This window comes from Peromyscus maniculatus, chromosome 1 (assembly GCF_049852395.1).
Source record: "Peromyscus maniculatus bairdii isolate BWxNUB_F1_BW_parent chromosome 1, HU_Pman_BW_mat_3.1, whole genome shotgun sequence".
Taxonomy (NCBI): domain Eukaryota; kingdom Metazoa; phylum Chordata; class Mammalia; order Rodentia; family Cricetidae; genus Peromyscus; species Peromyscus maniculatus.
Genome location: NC_134852.1, coordinates 77,272,011 through 77,288,826, shown reverse-complemented (window position 1 = coordinate 77,288,826; position 16,816 = coordinate 77,272,011). Strand labels below are relative to the sequence as shown.

Genomic DNA, 16,816 nt, shown 5'->3' with positions numbered 1-16,816 from the left:
TGACAAAAAGCTGTTTAATATCTGATAGACAAAGTCAAGCTCACAAAGAAATGTCCTTGAGTTTAATAAAGATGCTAAAAATGTTACTTTTCAAGTACTTAGCTTTTTCTTTTTTACAAAGTTCTGTACATAAAAATAAATATACAGAAGCAAACCCCATCAACTGTGTACATCAGTAATCCTCAGTGGTGGGCTCACCATTTATAAGGAAGACATCATTCAACGCATCCTGTCACAGAGACTGTCCTATCAGCAAGGACTTCTACCCGAATAGATCATCACCAGGCCTGCTTTACCAAGCTTGCTAAATAGCAAGAGGCCTTCAACCTACCAACTAGCAAGGTGCCGTGAAATTAAAGGCTGTCTCATCTCTGAGTAGAGCATGACCTAATGGCAATGTCCATAGCTCATACTGATCAAAGCCCTTGAAATACAGGTAGTTAGGAACAGAACTAAGCCCCACCTCTCCCTGGTAGTCACTGTGAAAGTGTGCGTAAGGCAATTGAGTTGAGGGTTAAGGGTTCACCTTGCTAATGTCAGAGTGACACTAACAAGAGTCTTAGCTTCATCCACCAGATGATGGGCCCCTGCGTCCAGGTCTCCAGGAGCAGGTTCCACCCCCTTCACCAGTCAGAGGGTTATAACCTGGAAGTGAAAAGGAAACAGAACCATTTTGATGGCTGGAGATCAGGCAACATTCTATATTAAAACTATAACCACAAATCTAACATGTAAACCCCTGCAAAGATAAAGATTCCATCTCCATGGCCACCTCCACGGGACTTTAGCTATTCTATAAAAAATTAAGGTGCGGACAGATGTGCTGCAGCCTTTAATCCCAGGCCTTGAGAGGCACACAAAACATCAGTCAGAGATTACCCAAGACGGCCTGATTTAATTATATGATGCCTCTAATTTTAAGTGTTACAGTTCTGGGGGAAAAGCTTCCCCAATGGAAGTGTTACAGCCCTGCTCTGAGGGGACGTTTTCCCAGTACAAGTGCTGCAGCTCCGAGGGTAATCCCCAATGCAATCACACTCTGAGGAGAAGGCTTCCCCAGCGGAAGTGTTGTAGCTCTGAGGGGAAAGGCACCATTGGCAGTCGGGAGCCAAGGAACACCACAAAGTCACACCACACAACAAACCTCACACAAGAGATTTATTGGGAGAGACACAGGAAGGTTCTCGCCTTGCTCAGGTGAGAAGCAGCAGGAACTGAGCAAGAGGTAGGCTTATACAGGGTTTCTTCAGGGAGTTTTCCAGGGTAAGGACTGATAAGATTTCAAGTCCTGAGCTTGGCTGGAGCTCAGGGATTGGTGGGATTTCATGCTCAGGGATTAGAGGGTTTGGGTAGGTTTTCAAACATGGAAGTGGGCTTGGACCTTTTACCCTACACTAATCGTAATGCTTAAAAGAAAGCACACATCCAAATAAAGGCTACTGAAGCTGCAGAAATGGACTTTTAAAAACAATTAAAATGGCCAGATGTGGGGGCTCACACCTGTAGTTTCACTCAGGAGATTGAAGGCAGATCACCTTGCATAAGGCCAGCCTTGGCTACACTGTGATTTTCAAAACAGCCTAGGCTAAAGTTTGAGATCTTGTTTCAAACCCAGAACAAAAGCAGAGCAGAACATTTTTAAAGGGTGTGATGGTCCAGGCCTATCATCTCAGTCCTTGGGAGGAGGCAAGAGGATCAAGGGGTCAAGGTCATCCTGCTCTATATACTGAGCTGAGGCCAGCCTAGGCCTAAGACCCTGTCTCAAAAATGAACAAAAGCCAAACCAAACAACCAGAATGGAACTTTCCACTTCTAGTAGTCAGAACTGGGTCACCTACATCTTTTTTCCATCTCTCCCTCCCACATCAGTTCCTCACAGCCAGTCTCAGAACTGGGTCTTTGCCAAATGCCCCAGGCTCCAGAGTCAGTCTTATGTGGGTCGGTTCTACTCCTTGCTCATCATGAAATCTCGCCCTGAGTCTTAGTTTCCTCATTCGCAAAGCCAGGCTGTTTAGGTTGGCCCTGGCTCAGGACTGCTGGACAGTACAACAGGCCATGTACAAACTGAAGTATGTCTGGTGAGCCAGGATGAGTAATTAGCTCTAGAGGGGAAGAGGGGAGATACATAATACACCATGTTCCATTGCCTCCAACTCAGCCTGAATCACAGAAGATTGCTAATTACTCCATTTGTGTGTCCCATCTCGCTGAGATAGGTGAAACCCTCAGGGACAAAAGGAAGACATGCTGCTATGGTTTTGTCACCTAGAGTGTCTAGTCATGTTAATCCACAGAAAAAGGCTAAGTGAGCATCCATCTATATCTTGAGAAAGTTACTCAGAGGAAACAGGGCAGCACTGTTGGCCAGACACGGACAGTGTCTGCCCGACACTGTCTGTAAGACAGGACTGCTCTCACCCTGGCTCACCTTTCCTGTCACAGGGCTGTCAGGAGAGCAGGGAAGAACACTGACTCCAACACAATCGCCCTAATGCTTAGTGAAGAGCCACAGGGCACTCTGCATCTGCTTCCCTCGTCTCTACAGTCCTAAACCTGGGGGCACAGAAACACTATGGAGCCTAGGCTGGCCTCCACTTGGACAAGCCTGCTTCAGCAGCCCAAGTGCTAGGACTACAAGTATACATCCCATGCTCAGCTGGAGAATCTTCACTTTGAAAGGAAACCATAGAGCTGGGAAGCCGGCTCAGTGGGTAGAAGGACGTGAGTGCAAATCCCCAGCACCCCTGCATAAAGGCAGGCCTCGCAACACACTGGTAAGTAAGCCCGGGGCTTTGGCTGAGAGACAGGACTGCTGAGGCTTCCCAGCGGCTGAACGAGCTCCAGGGAGAGGGAGAGACTGTGTCTCAGGGAAAAAGGTGGAAAGTGATAATAGCCCAAGACACCTAATGTCCTCTGGCCTCTGTGTACAAACAAGCATGGGCACGTGCACTGGCATACGGAAGTGCCCCCACACCACACATCACAGAGAGTACATATAAAAAGACACTAGATCTTCTAAGTGCTAAGACTGTTAAATGTTTCACATTGCCAGGTTCTTACCACCTCCCCGCAAAGGCTTTTTGTCAGATTTTCCTTTGGGGGTGACAGATGAAGTAGAAGGCCCAGGACCATCTTCTTCCTGTTTGGACATACACAAGTTTAAGAATCAATAAATTCCACTTAGGGCTAGGGGTATGGCTTAATATGCCACGCTCTGGGTTCAATTTACAAAACCATGAAACCAATCCAAACCCCCTCAATCTACACGGCTAATTGCTGTCAACTCCAGTTACCTGAGGCCTTCCCGTACTTCTTCTGTAACTTCTGCCTTCCTGCATGCTGTCCCACATTTCAATCTTCTGTCTCCGTTTCTCTTCTTCAAGCTAAGAAAGAATCACACATGGCAGGAAGCACTTGTAAGCTCCTACTAGTCTCAAAGAAAATGCTCATTTGAGAACTCTTAATTCAAACAGCTCTCAAAACACATCTTCATTTCACTTTATTCCTTAAAAAAAAAAAAAAAAAAAAAAAAAAAAAAGCTGTTGTGCAAGGCAGGGCATGATGGTACACACCTGGAACCCTGGCTCGGGAAGACGAGAGAAGACTTTAAGTTTGAAGGCAGCCTGGCCTATCTCATAAAACCCTTATTTAAATGTTTTAAAACGTATGGAAGGGACTGGAGAGATGGCTCAGCAGTTAAGAGCACTGACTTCTCTCCAGAGGTTCAATCTCCAGCACCCACGTGGCGGCTCACAACTGTCTGTAACTCCAGTTCCAGAAGAACTGGCATCCCCACACATACATGCAGACAAAACACCAATGCACATAAAATAAAAATAAAGTTTTTTAAAAAGTATGGAAAAAAAACCCAGTGATTCCATTATTTAACCCACTCTTATCAGTCCATTTTGGCAATGCAGAATGATCTGGAATGGGTGTGTGTGGCTGGCAGGCCTGTTTTATCATCATGTGGCTGTGCTACTTAGTCATTCCACCTCAGGCACTGGATCATAGGGCAACAGATTGCCAAGTGCATTAGAAAGCTAAACACTATGGAAACATAAGGGAAATGAATCCCAGCAGAAAATCACACTCAGCAATCAGCACCAAGAAGCCTGTGGCATGCATGGACCCAACACACGTGGTATTTATTTGCTTCTGTTTCCTATTCCATGGATAGCAGCCATTTTTTCAAGCAACCAAGCATTGAAGTGGACATGTATGTAATGGGTAAGCAATCTCTCATTTCCAAAGGAATTCAAACTCAATTCAGTACATTCTGGTCCTAATTAAATTGTGATGTCATAAGGACACGAGATGCCTTAAAAGGACATATTCTGCAAAGTCCCCCACGGTATGCACAGGTCTTGCTAAACCTGTCCCTTCAAGCTTCCATCCCTTGTAAGTACAGGAAGTTCAGAAAGAACCAACTACCTCTTAACGTAAAGGCTGCTTTATACTTTTAGTTATATCAAGAATGTCTAACTGAGCTGGGCACGGTGGTGCATGACTGTAATCCTAGAATCTCTACTCTAGGGAAGCAGAGGCAGACTTTTAGGCTAGCCAGGGCTCCATGAGACCCTATACCTCAAAAACCAACAAAAGGATGTCTGATCCATCATAGCAAAACCAAAAACAAAATGGGCGTGGTGGTGCAGCAGGATGGCTCAGCAGGCAAGTGCTTGCTGAACAAGTAAACAAGCCTGATGCCCTAGAAGAGCCCAGAACTCAGAGAGGAAAGAGGACGATTCCCGTAAGTTGTCCTCTGATCTCCAAGTGCACGCCATGGCATACACATGCCTGCACTCACACACAAATAATAATAAACATACAAAATGGATGCATAGCAGATAAATTCTAGCATTACCTATGAGAGATCTAAGCTAACCATAAGCCAGGCAGATGATGGGCATTCAAAAAAGCATGCACATACTATTTCCATTTCTATTCAAAGGGACCCACATAATGTGCTCATAAAATATTGGATAAAATGTACCTGTAAAAATACCTAAGAAAATTGAACATTACATGGGATATTTAGGCAGTAGGTAAGAAGCACGGACAGTGGAGACTTAATTTCCACAGAAGGAACTTCTCTACCACAGGTTTTTAATTATTAACTTTAAAGTCCGGCTGGTGACTAAGGAGAAGACAGGCACCTAACTAACATAAACACTGAAGGCTGCTGTTGGAACAAATGCCTTAGAGGGAGGATGTAGGTTTGTCTTATCATGGCCTTTCCTTCCGGGTCCCAGCCAAGCCAGGAAGACCAGACCCAAAGGATGACCAGGCAAAAATAAGAGAAGCTGCCAATTGGGGCAGAAAGACACACGTCCCTGGAAACCCCAGTGACACAGTGACACAGAGAGACTGATAATTCTCTGGTGCCTCAAAGCTGGCAGAGGGCTGGCTCTTTTTGTGGGGGACGAGACAGCCTGGTGAGACAGGCTCTGAAGACTTGTGGGTTGAAACTGAAAGCAGCTCTTCAATGACAGAGCAGCTCGATGCTGGTGCGCAAATGTCATCTGAATGAGGAATGTCCCCCACAGGCTCTCCAGCTGCCGGCAATGCTTGCCAATGTCACGGCACCTTCAGGAGGGGCAGGCTCGCTGGGGGAAGTATGTTCTGGAGGTGGACTCGGAGGGTTTATAGCCTGGCTCCATTCCCTGTCCTCTGCTCCTTGTGTGAGGATGGAATGCCATCAGTCGGCTTCCTGACCGCCAGGCTGGCCTCATGCTCTTGCCGCTATGACAGCCTGCATCCTCCCCCAGGGACTGCACACCGAAGTAAGTCCTCTCTCCCCAGCTGCTTTCGTCATTCCCTCGTAGCTACGGAGAGAGAAGTGACTGACACAGCAGTCTCGCTCCCCGAGGGCCAATGCAGCCCACCTGACCCTTGGTTCCCCCTTCCCCCCACTTCCCACCTCCCCTCCCATAAAAAAAAAAACACCCATGCCTTAAGAAACAAAAAACTTTAAAATTCCCGTCTTCTGGCCCAGACCTCCACCAACATATCGTCATCTAAGACTTGTGCTGCGTTTTCTCGCTCTCCTGAAATCCACTGCGGTGTGCTCGACCATCCAGGTCATATGCAATACACAGCTCCCAACAGAGCTGAACATGGAGCTTGGAATCCCAGCACTTGGGAGGTGGACAGGCTGGTATCCACCCTGGCTCCAGTGGCATGTGACCCAGGCACACAGTGTTGTTGAGTAATACTGTTATAAGAAAACACTTGAAGACAAGACAGAAACAAAAGATACACCTTTCTTCAAGAGTATTTCTCAGGGCCGGGCCTGGTGGCGCACGCCTTTAATCTCAGCACTCGGGAGGCAGAGCCAGGCAGATCTCTGTGAGTTCCAGGCCAGCCTGGTCTACCGAGTTCCAGGATAGGCTCCAAAGCTACACAGAGAAACCCTGTCTAGAAAAGCCAAAAAAAAAAAAAAAGAAAAGAAAAAAAAAAAAAGAAATAAAATACAATGAAATAAAAAATAATAAAGAGTATTTCTCCCTTGACAATTCAAAACTGTACAAAGTAAGCATGCTGACCCAGAGTGAACTAAATGAACTTAATTCTTGATATCCACCCAAAGACGCACTCGCTCACCGCAAACATTACCATGTTCTGTCTTTCGCTGCAGTCAGTATTCACACACCTATCCCTAAGTCGCATTATTTTCCTTTATATCACCAATGTTGACACAGTAGACTCTGAAATCCATCGTGAATTTACCGAGACACAACCCTGCTCTATAAGCTTGCAAATAACAGTAAATGTATTTTATTGACTGTTATCACTCAACCTTGAACAATTTAAAATTAACTTCTTTAAAGTAAAAGCAGTTCAGGGGTAGAGGTGTGGACCAGTGATAGAGACCTTGTCTAGTATGCTCAAGGCCATGGAAAAGCAAAGAAAAGAAAAAACCCAACACATTTATTAAGCCAACTCAGTTCATACCTGTCTTAGTTTTTCCTTATGTTTTTCAACCTGGGCATTTAGATCTTCCTGCATTCTCAAACGAGCAGCTGCTAAAGCCTCTTGCCGCTTAACAACAGCATCAGGTTCTAAAATAGCAGGGAAAGAAAAACGAGGTATGGCTCCATACGAAATAGCCTCTAGAGGTTCAAATGTCAGAAAACCACCACACAATACATCCGTGTATACTCATAGTAGAGCCCAAATGCTCTGATGGCCACCAGAGTGACACCCTACCACACAATGTGGCCATCTCCCTTGCACCTGATCTCTAGGTGGAGAGCACTGCATGAAGCAAAGCTGAAGGCTTCTGCTTCCTTTTCACTTGATCAGCCCAGGTCTATGACAAGAGGTGTAAGATCCTCCTCCAGCAAACAAAGTCCTTTCAACTAGCATTAAGAATGTGAATGTCAGCTAGGTGTGGGGGCACACACCTTTTATTAATCCCAGCACATATATATGAATCTGTATAAATTTGAGGTCAGCCCTGGCTGACCTAGAACTCTCTATGTAGACTGGGCTGACCTCAAATTCATACAGATCTGCCTGCCTCTGCCTCCTGAATGCTGGGACTAAAGGTGTGTGCCCCACACCCAACCCTAGTTTACATTTTTACCTAGTTGTAAATCAAGGCTTTCCACCCCAATCCTAGTACTATAGTAATTCAGATGAATGGTGACCTGTATCTTAGTTATACTGCAACATAAGACACTTAACATTTCTTTTGGACATACCCACAGAAATAGCTTCTAGCTAGAATGGCTGCCCTTTGCGGCTTTTTTTTTATTTATTTATTTTAAATAACCAAATGATAAGTGAAATCGGGTTTGATGAGATCAGTGAAAAATCAAAATCAAGTGCATGCAAAATCCTAATGCTGAGTTTCTGGTCACTCACAGTAATTCTAGAGGTTACTCAATGGATGTAGCTAGAGCACAAAGAAACGGTTTTCATTTTAATCCTCTCTGAAATTAAGAATCACTAAGCAAGATGTGCATTGCGTATGCTACACATAATTAGGGAATTTTTTCATCTCAATAAAAATCTTTCAAAACCCAAACTCAAAGGCATAAACTGCTGCCACCTACGTAAGTGAGCTACAGGCATCTTCATTTCTGTCACATGACACTAACCCAGAACAGCCTCAGCTTGGTCCAGCTGCCTCTGCCTCAACGCCCTCAGTCGGACTGCGAGTTTCTGGATGACAATGTAGAGAAGGATGCAACTGAAGAGGATGTACCAGCCGTAGCTGGCCAGCAGGGAGCCCACTGGAGGGGGAGGGAGGGAGAGAGAAAGAAACCAGATTCAAAAACGGGGAAAACGCCATTTTTCAATAACACTCAACAAAGATAAATCATAGCTCCTGCCTTCAGAACCTTCGCATCTAGCTGAGGAAACGGGCTCCTAAGTAGTTACTATCTGGGCAAGGAACAGAAACTTCTCAACCACCAGAGGACTCGGGGGAAGTCTGGAGGGTGCAGGGCACAGCAGCTGGGTTCTGAAGGACTAGGGGGACGTGTGTCCATCCGAATCAGGAAAGCAAAGGCCCTCCAGACTCCCGGAGCTACACTCTGGAAAGGAGACAGCAAGTGGGTTAGGGCTGTGCAGAGCGAAACGCCGGCCGGAGGACTCCTGTCACTGCAAAATGAAGATGTGAAAAGGATTCCAGCGAACGGAGTCCGCGAGCGCCCGCCCAGCCAGGGCGACTTGGAGGAAGCCGCGCTCGGGCCCAGCCCGCTGTCCCGGCCTGCCCGCGGCGTTAACGCCAGGCCTCCCGGAGGCCGACCCACCGAGCATGGCGGCGCCCGCCGCACGCCCCGCCGTCCCTCACCTGTGACGTGCAGGAATCTCAGGCCCTCGGTCTCCAGCGCCGGCCGCGCGGACAGAGGTTCCTCGGCGTGCTCCATGGCTGCCGCGGCCAACGACTCGCCCGCCGCTCTTCCCAGCTCGGAGCTTCCGGTTCGGCCCTATGTACACGTGGCGCTCACGACCGCGGCGGTTCTGACCTATCGTGGCTCGACCTGTCTCGACGCTCGACCAATCACAGAGGGGGTGTGACTGGAGGGCGGGGCTGGAGGACGCCCAGGCGGAAGCGCGTTTGACTTTTAGGGAGGAGCTGGCGCGTTTGGAAGCTGTCGAAGCTTGAGCTCCATGCTCAGCTCAGCGTGGATTTGCAATGATTGGACACCGAGCATCAACAGATTTGAAGCCTCCTAGGGATGAGATTTGCATCCCATCCTTGTCACGGGGCCACTGAGGGTTGCAGCATAGGACTCCTCCGCAAACGTGAGGAAAGCGAGTTACTACTCCACTGACCCAAAATTATTCCTAAGGAACCACAATCCCAAGGGAAGAAATGAATGTAGTAATGACTCCAACATGTTTAGACTATTACTGTGTGTTACATTACCACATTTTTGGTAATGCTTCCCAGCAACATACTAGGAAAGCAATAAAGGAGACGGCTGCGATTTGAAATGGAACTGATTGAATCAAATTTCCAAGATCTTAGGTTAATAGGATTAAGAAAGCAACAACTTTATCTGTGGTGTTTAAAGGCGGGGCCTTTGGGAAATTATATGAGGTCAGTGTGGAGTTCTCCGAGGAAGAGGAAGCCAGATTTATACGCACTCCACCATGACGTGAAACAGCCAAAGGACCCTGACAGAATTTATACCGTACTTTGTGGACTGTGAATCTCCAAAATGGAAATAAATCTCATTGCTTCATAAAATTAGTCTGTCAAGTATCTTGCTACAGTAATAAACTAATGCAGTGATTCCTACTGAAGGACTGGTGTCCGTGGGATGAACACCTAGGGATATCACTCTCCCATCTCAGATTTCTCTTAAGCTTCTTCACTCATTACTTCATATATTTCTGAAGGTTTATAACACATAAAACTTGCACAGGTTCAAGCTCAACAATGGAGTTCCAGCACTGGGGGGGTGGGATTGAGCAAATGGACACAGGTTCCCATCCCTAACAAAGGAGGAATCTGTAATTTATATCAGCCAGAAAAACAAGTTTCAATGTCCAAGTGTAGTTAGCCAACACAAAATAAATTCCAGGGTATATTTGTTGTTGTTTTATTTTGCTTTTGATTTATATGTGTGGGGTTGGGGGTTGCTGTGATTTGTTATTTTTGTCTTATTTTTTTCTTGTTTAGGTATTTGTTTTGTGGTATTTTTTAAAGACTGAAAGAAAAGGGGAAACATTTCGGTGCATAAGGTAGAGAAGAGGATCTGGGATGACTTGAGGGAAAAGTAAAGCATGATAAAACATCTTGTATGAATTTTTAAAACGAATACTATTGTAAATGTTAATAAGATAATATGATTCTAAAGAATCAATATTTTAAAGATTAAAAAATTATTTTTAGGGCTGGGCGGTGGTGGTGCATGCCTTTAATCCCGGCACTCTGGAGATCTCTGTGAGTTTGAGGCCAGCCTGGTCTACAGAGCAAGAACCAGGACAGGTACCAAAACTACACAGAGAAACCCCATTTCAGAAAAAAATATTTTTAAAAAGAACAATAGACAGTTAATGACTGCTGGAAAAGGGAGATTAGTCTCTTCCAGAGAAAAGTCTCCAAATTAATCATGCAACACAAAGTCATGACAACCTCTACACAGGCAGACTTCCCACTTCCTTCTCCAGGCTCTAGGTGGTGTGTTTCCCATGACCTTCCCATTTGTACCTTCTCCTCACCCATGCCTTCTCAGTCATGTTCACTGCTGCCCTTTCCACAATAGCTAGGAAATGGAAATGATCTTAATGTACATCAACTGATGAATGAATAATGAAATGTGATTCACATACAGAAATGCAATATGAAATAGTCTTTGTGTGTGTGATGTGTGTGTGTGAGTGTGTGCGCATGTATATAACATTAATAATTTAAAGAGAGGTATGGTGATAGTTTATTTGTACTGAAATGTGATTTTATTGGTATGTTAATAAAGTTGCCTGGGGGTCAGAGCTAATAGCAAGCCATAGCAGAAGCTGGGCGGTGGTCGTGTACAGCTTTAATCCCAGCACTTGGGAGGCAGAGCTAGGCAGATCTCTGTGTGTTCAAGGATACCACCAGCATGGAGACGGAGACACACACCTTTAATCTCAATACCAACCATAGAAGACCTGGAGGTCTGTATAGATGGGCATTGATGAGGAGGTCATGTGGTTAGGTTTACAACCAATAGGAAGGCAGAATAGAAAGTCAATAAAAAGGACAAACACACAGGATGTAGGTCTCTTGCTGAGGAGGACAGCAGCGGCAGTGAAGGGTAAGGTTTTTAGCTCTTAGCTATTGCTCTGACCTCTTAGGCTTTCATCTCTGCAATGGCTCTGTGTTTCTTATTTAACAAGACAATTACATCTACAGAGAGGCATTCAGTTTGAGAGGTGAGGGAAAGGCATAGGACAATTTGGAGGGTGGAGACATTGGAGGGCACCAAGGAAGGTAAGAAAAGTGTGAAGTACCACCATTTGGGACCAAGTGTTCAATTATCTGAACCTGTGGGGGACATTTGCATCAAAAACACCTCAGAGACCAAATATAAATATCTGGTATTGCAGATAGAGTGGAGCTAATCAGAGCATAAAAGTCATGTTCTATGAAACAATAACAGAAGTTTCCTCATATCTAAGGAAATTTATGGACCAGCTGTACAGAAGACATTTACAACCACAACAGCCATGGCTGAATAATAACTTCTCCATGTTGTATTGTAATAACGTTAAATTTTAAAGAAATTTCCATTTTTTGAGGAGGTTCTCACTATGCAGCTCTGGCTCACTAGACCAGGTTGACCTCAAACTCAGAAATCCATTTGTCTCTGTCTCCTGCGGAGGGCTGGGATTAAAGGTGTGTGCCATCACTCCCGAGCACACAAAAATTATTTTATAGCTTTTCACTACATTGAAAATTCCAAAAACACAGAACCAAAAACACCAGAGAGAAGTTTTAAGAAATTCGATGTCCCTACAAAGGCAAGTCCGTCCATGACCTCTTAGTAAATAAAAACAAGCAAAAACTTCATAACGAATAATTGCAGCCCCAAAAGAAAAGAAGCACCAAGCAAGATTACAGTATGGAAGAAAGGAATCCACCAAACTTGAGGAAGAGATCGAGACCTTGCAGGATATGCACAAAGCCCAGGAGACCACCACACTGACATTGCACATGCGCAGTGAGTACTATTTGCTTCATGAACTGTCAGTTATGCCTGAGGAAGAACGAGCATGCTTTTGTTTACCAGTGTTGCTTAGCAACGGCTGCTCCATAACCGGATGCTTCTGTTTGACTGGTAAAACCACAGCCTCACACTTGTGGGAGACACAGAGTTAGGCTCTGGCTGTTAGACGGTCAGTGGTTAAAAGTTCATCATTTCATAAAATCATTTAGTGTTGAGCTGATAGAAATGTGGTCAGAGCGATGTTCTCCACCCTGAGGAAGCTCTTCGGCTCTACGAAGGAGCAGAAAACCCCCATGGGATTTTGTGATGGCCCAAGCAGTGAAACGGAGAACGTGTCCTGCTGTTATTGTAGAACTGAAGACAGGTACAGCCAACCTTATGATCCTGAAAACAAAATTTCATGAGGCAGTGTGTATGGGAAAGCTCAAAGTGGTGCTGCGTCTCCTTGCGAAGAATTTTCATGTGGATGATGTGGATGAAAGCAAACGGTAAGGACACTTGGAAGCTAAGGATTAGGAGCCTTGAGGAAGTCGGGTGATGGGAGAAGCCTACCTTTCCTAGCTCTGTTGTGGGCAACAGGGGTGAAGAGAGACCAGCTGTGCTTTCTGGACTACAGTCTCCTTGGTATCCGTGAGCACACAAAGGTCCGATGTCCAGATCTTTTTCTGCAGCAGGAGAACAAGACCAAAGCTCCAGCAGGTTTACTGTCGCCCCGCAATCCCCTATGAGCATTTTCTTATGGAACATCGAATATACAATAGAATAATCTAACAAGCTATAAAGAAATGGGATTTAATTTCAATCTACACAATAAACACAATGTTCTATAAAATGTAGAAACTACAGAATTCAAGCAATGTCCCTCATAGTATGTCTTCCTCCCACCTAAAATTACCCAAAAAACATTCAATATGAATCTTTTACCTGTGTGTACTAGCATTTATATTCCCCACTGAAAATAATAGATATAATCTAAACTTGATATATGTGGAAGAGAAAAGCCTGAAATCGCTTCACATTATCAGCCACCTTGAAAATGGACTTTACAAATCAGAAAGTTGATGGCTGGATATTATCAGTTAAGGATATGAAGCTTGCCATCAATTTGCCAGATTAGTTTTATATTCTCAATGTTTTTCTCTTAGTGGTAAAAAAATGATCACTCTGTTTAAAAATTTTGGATACTGATCATTGGGCCCCCTACTCTGTACTTCTGAGCCATACCCTAGTTTGGACCATCACTCTTTGCTTAAGGTGATTACTCACTTCCTTAGGCCCCGTCATACAAATGCAAGTGAAACATCTGGTTAAGAGGGATGAGGTTGCTTAATTTGCCTGTTTATTCCGTCCCTTAACATCTGTAACCATGATGATGAAATAAGTAGTAACATTTAGTTTCATTAAAAGGGGAGGTGGAAAAAAACAAACAAACCAACAAAATGCCAGGTATTGGTGATGCACACCTTCAATCCCAGCACTTGGAAAGCAGAGGCAGGTGGGTCTCTGCGTTCAAGGCCAGCCTGATCTATGGAGTGAGTTCCAGGACAGCCAGGACCAAACCCTATCTCAAAAAACAAACAAACAAAAAGGTGGGGTGGATATGATCAAAGTACATGATACACATATATGAAAATGTCATAATAAAATCTATTACACAATGCCAATAAAAAAGGAATCTTTTCCACTTGGGACTTTACAATATAAAATGGAAACTAGCAGCAATCCATAAAGATAATGCATTAAAAATATACAAAGTAGGACTAGGAATGTTATCTCAGTTTGGGCAAGTGCTTCCCGGTCTAGCATGTACAGAGTCCTGGGTTGAAAGCCCTGCACCGCATAAACTGAGTTTCCAATGTTTCCAATGGCAAATTTCCAATGGCAAATGTTTCCAATCCCAGCATTTGGAGGCAGAGGTAAGAGGATCAGGAATCCACGGTCATCTTTGGTGTCATAGGAAGGCCATGCTTGGCAATGTAAGACTGCCTCAACAATCAAAACCATGACAGAGGCAGGTGGATCTCTGAGTTCCAGTCTAGCCAGGGCTATGTAGTTAGCCCTTCTCAAAAACAACAAAGCCAAATAAACAAAACCCCATATATACAAAGTAGCTCTGTTTACTCCTAGGAACCACAGTGTGCATACTTATGTGTGCACAGTATAATATTCAACTAAAAAAGTGGAGCATTTTGAATAGAGTGCATGGGTTTTAGGCTTTTATTCCAGTTTCTAAAAAACTGCTTCTACATCTCAGGTGCGTTACTTTTGTTCCTTTTATCAAGTGGTACCTGTCCGGAACCCCACTTAATCCAGCACTTGAACAGCTCAAGTGTTACTTGCAAAAATAGGACAAGGGTGAAGAGTGAGCACAACTCCCTCTACTGGTCATGTAGACCAAATGCCTAGCTCTAACTTGTCATTCTTATAACCACATCCTTGTACGGGTACTTCTCCATGTCCTTCAGGTTTAGGTGAATCGCCCCATCCATTGTATTTAGCCAGGTTGATTGATTTGGTTAACAGCAAGTAAGCAGAAGTGTTATCCCTCCTGAGTAGTTTAACTAGTTGTCTGAGAATTAGGCATAGAAAGCCAACTACTCCAGTTGATCACAGACATCACAAGATCTGCACAAGACTGGGCTTCTTAACATCCTACCACTGAGAGGGGGAGATGCTAATTAGGCCCTCCCTGACCCCCCAGGACTAGCTGATGAAGTAAATATTTTCTTCAGTGGTGTAGCTGTTGGTAAGGTGCCCATACTCCCATAAGCAACCCTAACTCACCAAGTCCAACACACAAAAAGGGGTGGCTAATTGGGAAGAGGGAGATAATCCTAAGGATAAAGGAGGGTAATAGGTGTGTGTGTGTGTGTGTGTGTGTGTGTGTGTGTGTGTGTGTGTGCGTGTGTGTGTGTGTGTGTACTCAAAACGGGTAACACTTCTGCTTACTTGCCATTAGCCAAAGCAATCTACCTGGCTAAATACAATGGATGGGGAGATTTGCTTACCCTGAAGGACATGGCTTAAGAAGCACCCATACAAGGATGAGGTTATAAGAAGTGACACGTGCCGTGCCGGGTGGTGGTGGCGCATGCCTTTAATCCCAGTACTCAGGAGGCAGAGCCAGGTGGATCTCTGTGAGTTCGAGGCCAGCCTGGTCTACAAAGTGAGTTCCAGGAAAGGCGCAAAGCTACACAGAGAAACCCTGTCTCGAAAAACCAAAACAAAACAAAAACAACAAAAAAAAAAGAAGTGACTGTGTGTGTGTGTGTGTGTGTGTGTGTGTGTGTGTGTGTGTGATTAAAATACATCATGTACATGTATGGAGATGTCATGGAACCCATTATTATACACAATTAATCTAAGGTAATAAACACACTAGAAATAAAGACCAGAGTCAAATATGGAAACATGTAGATGAGGTGGCAGTCGCTGCTGACAAACTGCCAAAACTCACTGTTTCACACAGTAAGAAGCAACTACATAGGACCAAGGATGTGGGGAGCTCGAGCTCAGAGAAGGCAATGCAATGACAGTCCTGTGCAAACATGACCGAAGTCCAGCCTCTTTCCGTGGGTACTCTTAAAGTGAAAGTGTTTGGCCTGCATGTAAGTGTACCATACACCTGCAGTCCTCGGAGGCTAGAAGAGGCTGTTGGATTCCCTGGGACTGTTACAGGGCGTGAACTGCAGTGTTGGTGCTGAGTCCTCTAAATCACTGAGCTGTCATTCCAGCTCCAACTCCTGTGTGTGTGCGCGCATGCATATATATCCCGGCATATGTATGGAGATCAGTTCTATCATGTGGATCCAATGATCAAGCTTCAGGTTAATCATTAATCAAGTCTTTGTTAATCACATCCATAAATTCAATTAGGTTGAGCCTCAAAACCAGGGCATTTACCCATTATATACAAATGCTAGAGCAAGAACATTCAAGGTCAAGTGTGATGACACACCTGTCATCTCAGCTCTTGGGAGGTGGTGGTAGGACTAGGAGTTCAAGGCCAGTTTCAGCTATGTGGTAAGCTGAAAGCCCGCTGGGCTCTGTGAGACACCATGGATCTCTGTGAGTTCGAGGCCAGCCTGGTCTACAAAGTGAGTTCCAGGAAAGGCGCAAAGCTACACAGAGAAACCCTGTCTCGAAAAACCAAAACAAAACAAAAACAACAAAAAAAAAAGAAGTGACTGTGGATCCCATGGTAGTTCCATGGATCCCATTCAAGCAGGTGTTGCTTGACTATCAGTTGTTAGAAATTTCTGCTGTAACATGGCCGATATTAGCCTGAATGAAACTCAGGCTCTACAAAACTATTCACTGAAAATGTCGGGCTCTAGGGGAATGGACATGATTGAAGTGAACCTGATCTGGGTCCTGAGACACACAGATAGAGGAGGAAGTCTCACTTGCCTCCAGCCAGCTTTGTAAAGACCTTGATCAGGACAATGGCATACATGATGTAATGGTGTGCTGGGTTTCATTTTTTCCCCACCTACCTCAAATACTAAACTGTCTAGTAAAACTATCTATACTAACACAGCTCTGTTCAGTCCAGACTAATAAAGTGCATGCTCAGCAGCCTCCATTTCTCAAATGCTGTAGTGCAGCCCAGGCCTGAGTTCCAAACATAAGCTACTTTTAGT

General features: G+C 44.7%; 1 protein-coding gene across 1 annotated transcript; it reads right to left on the bottom strand.

Moving 5' to 3' along the window:
• Selenos (selenoprotein S) lies at positions 1 to 8,964 on the bottom strand. The gene is made up of 6 exons (XM_006975829.4): positions 8,807 to 8,964; positions 8,109 to 8,243; positions 6,958 to 7,064; positions 3,294 to 3,383; positions 3,061 to 3,139; positions 1 to 645 (listed from the first exon to the last, which is right to left on the bottom strand). Exons 1-6 carry the CDS (start codon positions 8,880 to 8,882, stop codon positions 566 to 568), a joined length of 567 nt encoding a protein of 188 aa, XP_006975891.1. The 5' UTR covers positions 8,883 to 8,964; the 3' UTR covers positions 1 to 565.
• Between the last annotated feature and the right edge of the window lie 7,852 nt (positions 8,965 to 16,816).